Source organism: Guillardia theta, assembly GCF_000315625.1.
Source record: "Guillardia theta CCMP2712 unplaced genomic scaffold GUITHscaffold_156, whole genome shotgun sequence".
NCBI classification, from domain to species: Eukaryota; class Cryptophyceae; order Pyrenomonadales; family Geminigeraceae; genus Guillardia; species Guillardia theta.
The window spans coordinates 118,631-124,898 of record NW_005434518.1 but is presented as its reverse complement, the minus strand read 5'-3'; the positions used below and the strand labels follow the sequence as shown (position 1 = coordinate 124,898).

The following is a 6,268-nucleotide window of genomic DNA, read 5'->3' as shown; positions in this document are numbered from 1 at the left end:
GGAGGAGGAGGAGGAGGAGGAGGAGGAGGAGGAGGAGGAGGAGGATTAGGTCACCTCAATGACGAGTGGATCGGCAGCACTACGGCGCTAGGGGTGCCATACTGGTCGGAGATCTGCGAGAAAATCTTATCCCTCCACACCTCTGAGCATATTTGTAATGCATGCTGCACAACTCCCTCCGTCCCTCCCCTCCCCTCCCCCCCCTCCGTCCCTCCGTCCCTCCGTCCCTCCCTCCCGCACCCCCTACCTCCCCTGTCCTTCCTCCTTCAAACTTCCCGTTCGCTTCTTCTCCCCCTTCCTCCTTTCCCCTTGACTCCCTCTCCCCTCCCCTCCCCTCCCCCTTCACAAGCTCCCTCTCCTCCTCTCTCGCTCACCTTCTGACTGTGTCCTTCGCCGAACGGGAAGTGTCTCGTCCCGCACGAGCAGTCGAAGTAGGACATGTTCTCCACGAGCGCAACTGGGCAGGGAGGAAACAAAAACGTCAAACTCCCCAGCTGACACTGAGCAGGGTTCCTCCACCTATGGGGACGTTCAACGTGTCAAACATCTCGATGCCCCGGACAACGTCCACGAAGCTGAGCTGAAGCAGGAGGGGGATCAGGGCGGCAGGCGGCCAGGACAGCAGACGTCACCTTCTGCGGAGTCGTCACTATGACAGCCCCGTCGATGTTCACTTGCTGCCAGCACAGTCAAGGTCAGGGAGCCAAGTTGCCGCCATAGCGTCACTACTGTCAACCTGGCAGATGGTGAGTTGGATGTCTCCGGTTCCGGGAGGGAAGTCAAGGACGAGGTAGTCAAGTTCGCCCCTGCGACCGTCAGTCATTGACACAGCGAGCAACGTAATCGATAGTTGATATCCTCCTCCTCCTCCTCCTCCTCCTCCTCCTCCCTCCCTCCCTCCCTCCCTCCTTCTGCTCCTTCTTCGTCGCTCTCCTCCTTGCTCCTCCTCCCTGTTTTCCTTCGCTTCTCTCTCTACTGTTCCTTTCTCTCTTGCCTTTTGTTTTCTCCTTCCTTTCCCTCTCTCCTCCTTCCTCTCTCTCTCGCCTCTATTAGCTCCCTCTATCCTTCCGCTTCCTTCTCTCACACTCAATCCCTCACCGCCATCGCCCCCGATCTCACCAATCAGTGAACGCGAGCAGCTGGTGGACAGTAGACGCTACCATGGGCCCTCGCATGATCGATGCCTGTCCTCCTCGAGCCTTGGCCGTGAAGCCATAGGACATCAACTTCACGTCCTGGTAGTGCAGCGGAGCGATCCTCTCCTCGTTGGTCTGCGACCTGACTACCCGCGGGTTCTCAACGCCCACCATGGTAGGGAGGCTCGGGCCATAGATGTCTGCATCGAAGATCCCAACCTTCCCGCCCAGCTTGGCGATGCTGAAGGCAAGATTGACAGCTACCGTTGACTTCCCGACCCTCCCTTGGCGCTGGATACGGCAATGATCCTCTTCACGTCCTTCAAGCCGGTCTGGGAGTTCTCCACCTTCTGACCGCCTCCTGCAGGCCTGTGCTGAGAGCTCAGAGTGAGTTTCACGTCCTTCACCCATGGCAGCTGCTTAATGAGGTCCGTGCAGTCCTTCTTGAACTTGTCCTTCACAGGACAGGCAGGCGTCGTGAGGACGAGGTCGAACGAAACAACCCCTCCCTGATAGTGAGATTCTGCACGAACCCCAGAGAGACGATGTCCTGATGGAGGTCTGGGTCTATCACATTCTTCAGCTGCTCCAGAACCTGCTGCTCTTGCTCCCCTCCTGTGTGCAAACTCCTCGCGGGTTGGCACATGCCGCTCAAGGGAACTTGACGCCGGCCATGTTGAGCAGCAGGGTGCGACAGGTTGGTCGGCAGGCCCATGTTCATTCCGAATGCATAAGGACGGACAGACTTTCGTTGACATTTGAGGCGGGAGGAGGAGTCAGACCGTTTCAAAGCTGAGCCACCGGCATGACCAGACAAGGTAAAAGTAGACGGAGTGGTGGTGGAAGAAGACTGGAGCAAGGGTGAAGTGGAGTGATGAGTCGAAGCCTTACAGGAGGAGGAGGAGGAGGAGGAGGAGGAGGAGGAGGAGAGGCAGGCTGTGGAGGTCGCGCGCGATGCTAGGAAGCTTCGAAACCGCAGCATGGGGCGCATACTAGTGAAGGCTTGCAAGGGGGCGACAAGCGACATAGGGTAGGGGTAGTGTATCAACTCTATTGGTGGGGTACTTTATGGGGGTCTTTGTAGTAATTCTACGGGGTGTAATGGATTTCCTTTGATCCTAAGTGGTGGGTGGGGTGGTTTGGGAGACGGGTGGGGTCCTTCGAGAGGAAAGGTGATAGAAAGCACAAACTGTGAATGGTGGGGGTGGTACTAGGTGTACATGAGGGGTAGTTTATAGTGATAAAATGGGGGTGTGTGGTACCTGTCGCAGGGTAGGGGTCGTGAGAGTCTGCCTCGGTTTGGACAAGAAAATGACTTAAGCTATTGAAATTAAAATAAAATTACTTGAGCTATTTGTAATATTCTTAACTAAAATTCAAGAAAAAAAAGATAAATGACCCCACGTTCCACTACTGATAACCCTACCCCATAAACAGTCAAATTTTACCACCCTCACCTCAAATTAGGGTATCCATCTTTTTGGACCCCTTTCATGATATTTTCTTGCAGAATAAATGGGGGTACTTGATCCACTTCGTATTTCGTACCCCTATTTTTTTCAACCCTGCGGCAATTCACCCCTACATTTGGTACCCTACCCCCCATGATCCACCTCTCCTCGTTCCTCAAAACATCCTTTCCCGCCTTTTCCTGCGCCATGTCAGGCTCTGCCGCAGCTGCAGCTGCAGCTGCAGCTGCGGCTGAGCTTGCTCCTCCCCCCGTTCTCTGCCGTCTTTCCCATCGTCATCCCCCTTGTTCGTCTGCTCCACCTCCTGTTTCATCACGATCATCGTCAACAAGTTTTTGTCGCTCAACTATCATCCCCTCTCCGTCAGACCCTCAACAAATTCTGCTGGCATGCCTTGTGAGCTCCTATTTTTCATCATCCTTTAGCAGAGGAGCACAGGCATTAAGTTCCTCCTCATGACGACCCAACACGATCATGTTCACCATCGCCCCCTCCTCCTTCACTTCCCTTACTTGGTTCCTTCAACAACCAGCACTAGTTCCAGCCTGCCTTTCATATTATTTCGTCTCATCGGCTCGATTCTTGCATCACATGGATCCGTAGTGAACTTTTTGCCTCAATAGATGTCCAAGGGGGAGCAGTTCGACAATAAGTCCCAACAGGACGATGTTCGCAAGTCCAACATCATGTCCGCAAAAGGCAAGCATTAGTAAACCCAGAAATTTTGCCTGACTGTCTTGATAGCCATTGCGGATGCTGTCCGAACTAGTCTTGGTCCTCGTGGAATGGACAAGATGGTATCGTTCAACGTGTTAGCTGGCTCTCACTGACGTCTTGAGGGTTCACAGATCCAGACTGCTGATGGTGAGGTGATCATCACCAACGACGGTGCAACTATCCTCCGACAGATGTCGGTTTCCCACCCAACAGCTAAGATGGTGAGTTTATATGACCTCTTGATCGTCTCAACTATACAATCTTCTCTATTCAAATGCTGTCTCGTTTTTTTCTTTTGCTTGCAATTGAAAATGAGAACGCTGTGTGGAAAATGGCGATTGGCTGTGATTTGTTCCTGATGAATTTGTCTGCAGATGGTGGAGTTGTCAAAGTCTCAAGATATTGAGGCTGGTGATGGAACAACCAGCGTTGTGGTCATGGCTGGAGGACTCTTGAATGCCTGCAGCGGACTGCTGAACCGCGGGATTCATCCAAACCAGATATCGGACGCCTTTCAACTCGCGTGCAAGAAGTCAACAGAGATCCTGCAGGAAATGGGAACCCCTGTTGATTTCAACGACAGAGAATCTCTCATCAAGTGTACCAATACGTCTCTCTCCTCAAAGGTGGTGTCTCAAAACTCCTCCCTCCTCGCTCCTCTCGCCGTGGACGCGGTCATGAAGATAGCAGATCCGCTGGACAACAATGCAGATTTGAACATGATTAGGGTTGTGCGCAAACTAGGAGGAACTGTTGATGATACAGAGTTGGTTGATGGAATCGTTTTCACTCAGAAGGCAGCAAAGGGAGCAGGAGGGCCGACGAGGGTTCAGAACGCAAAGATCGCGGTTCTGCAGTTCCAGTTGTCCCCGCCCAAGACTGATATAGAGAACTCAGTGGTGATTTCAGATTATCAGCAGATGGATCGTATCTTGAAGGAAGAGCGCACATACATTGCCGACCTGTGCAAGAAGATCGCCAAGACCGGCTGCAACGTCGTCCTCCTCCAGAAGTCTATCCTTCGTGATGCTATCACCGACCTCGGCTTGCACTTCCTCGCCAAGCTGAAGATTATGCTTGTGCGGGATATCGAGAGGGACGAGATCGAATTCATTTGCAGGACTCTCCAGTGTGTTCCCATCGCAAGCGCCGACGCCCTTCGACCTGAGAAACTTGGAAAGGCCGACCTTGTCGAGGAGATCGGCACGAGCGACGGGAAGATCGTTAAGATCACTGGCGTTCCAAAGCCCTGCAAGACCGTCTCCATCCTCTGCCGCGGATCGAACAAGCTGGTGCTGGAGGAGAACGAGCGATCCATCCACGACGCGCTCTGTGTCGTGAGAAGCTTGTTGAAGAGGAAGTTCATGATCCCGGGAGGCAGCGCCCCGGAGATGGAGGTCTCACAGAGACTGATGGAGTACTCCAAGACCCTCGGGGGAGCAGAGAGCTACTGCGTGCGGGCTTATGCCGAGGCCCTCGAGATCATCCCCGCAACACTGGCGGAGAACGCTGGTCTGAACCCGATCAACATCGTCACGACCCTGCGGCTGATGCATGCGAACGGCGACAAGAACGCAGGGATCAACGTCAGGAAGGGAACCATCAGCAACATGATGGAGGAGAATGTCGTCCAGCCCCTCCTCGTCAGCTCCAGCGCGCTGGAACTTGCCACAGAAGCGGTGAGAATGATCCTCAAGATCGACGGGTTCGTACCAACATTGTAAGGGAGCTAGAAGAGCCAATCTCGAATGGGTTGTAGAATGAGACAGGGGGCATGAGTGAAACAGACAGGAAAGAAAGCCGATTATGGAGAGGTTCACTCCCACTAACACTCTTCCTTGTTTTCTCTCCTTTTGTACAAGCCGGCCGGCTCTAGTGCGGGTTCTCACCACCTCCCCCATCGCGAGAAATATCCGGAGTATCAGCTGGAATGTTTCTGCGATGAAAGGAGTCAGTCAAACGGAGGGAGGGGCAGAAAAGTCAATCAGGGGAGGGAGAGGCAGGGGAGAAAGTTAGGGGAGGGTGAGGGCCAGCCAATGGGAGGGGAGAGGGTCTCGAGTCTCGTCCTACCTGCTGCGCCAGCATGTCGTTCTTTCGCTTCAGTCGCTGCATGTCCTGCTGGAGGGAGTCCTGCCTTGAGGCATGAGAGAGTCACGCTGAGGGCAGCAGACTCACCTGCTGCTTCCTGAGCATCGCGGCGATCTTCTCGTCCTTGGCGATGGTCTGCTTGTTGGCGTACAGGGTCTTCGCCTGCCGGCCCGTCACATTCTCATCGCCCTCGCACCCTCCCGCACGACCAGAGTAGAGACGACAGTCCCCTCCGCTCCTCCTCTTCCTCTTCCCGCTGCCTCCGTCCCCTCCTCGCCCTTGTCTCTCTTCGCCGCTGCCTCCTCCGCTCGCTTGATCTTCTCCTTGAGCGCCTTCTCCTCCCGCAGATACGCCTGCAGCTTCTTCGCCCCACTCTCCCCTGTCGCTCCTCCCGCCTCCTTCGCCTTCACCACCTGGGGCCGATCAGCCCACTATCCCACCAGCAAGCGCCCTTACCTTGTGCTGAGTCTCAGCTGGAGACTTTGCCTGTGTCAAGATCAGAAGAAGCAGCTCGCTACTGCTCTGACCTGCTCGCGAGCAGTCGGACGACGAGCGAGAGCTGCGGCTTTCGCCTTGACCCGCTGAAGGGCAGCGTGTCTGTCCGAGTCAACCTGGAGGGAGCAGACGATGAGCGAGGAGGAGGAGGAGGAGGAGGAGGAGGAGAGTCGCACCATCGCGTCCAGTTCTTTCGCTCGCTGGTCCGCGACAGCCTGCGGGGTCGTCAGCTTCGGCACCTCCATCGCCTCCTCCTCTTGCCTCCGCATGGATCGCGTACTGCTTGGCTATCGTCGCCTCGCGCATCTCCTTGGCAGCAGCCCTGAGGCGGAGGAGATGAGGCGGGCGGGGGTTGGGGGGGGT

At 55.1% G+C, this 6,268-nt stretch overlaps 3 protein-coding genes across 3 annotated transcripts; 1 reads left to right on the top strand and 2 right to left on the bottom strand.

Annotated features, from left to right (window-relative positions):
• Positions 1-54: 54 nt before the first annotated feature.
• Positions 55-1,782, bottom strand: GUITHDRAFT_147485 (hypothetical protein; the record flags this gene model as incomplete). Its single annotated transcript, XM_005821013.1, has 8 exons — positions 55-113; positions 375-457; positions 520-580; positions 633-677; positions 737-806; positions 1,120-1,377; positions 1,401-1,645; positions 1,732-1,782. Coding segments are annotated over 8 exons (872 nt in total), but the record flags the coding sequence as incomplete, so codon positions are not given.
• A 1,446-nt stretch (positions 1,783-3,228) lies between these two features.
• On the top strand, positions 3,229-5,046 carry CCT4 (cytosolic chaperonin protein, putative delta subunit; the record flags this gene model as incomplete). Its single annotated transcript, XM_005821012.1, has 4 exons — positions 3,229-3,304; positions 3,350-3,402; positions 3,454-3,543; positions 3,697-5,046. 4 exons carry the CDS (start codon positions 3,229-3,231, stop codon positions 5,044-5,046), a joined length of 1,569 nt encoding a protein of 522 aa, XP_005821069.1.
• A 197-nt stretch (positions 5,047-5,243) lies between these two features.
• GUITHDRAFT_119759 (hypothetical protein) lies at positions 5,244-6,174 on the bottom strand (the record flags this gene model as incomplete). The annotated part of the gene is made up of 7 exons (XM_005821011.1): positions 5,244-5,258; positions 5,393-5,452; positions 5,498-5,572; positions 5,620-5,823; positions 5,867-5,896; positions 5,938-6,021; positions 6,082-6,174. 7 exons carry the CDS (start codon positions 6,172-6,174, stop codon positions 5,244-5,246), a joined length of 561 nt encoding a protein of 186 aa, XP_005821068.1.
• Between the last annotated feature and the right edge of the window lie 94 nt (positions 6,175-6,268).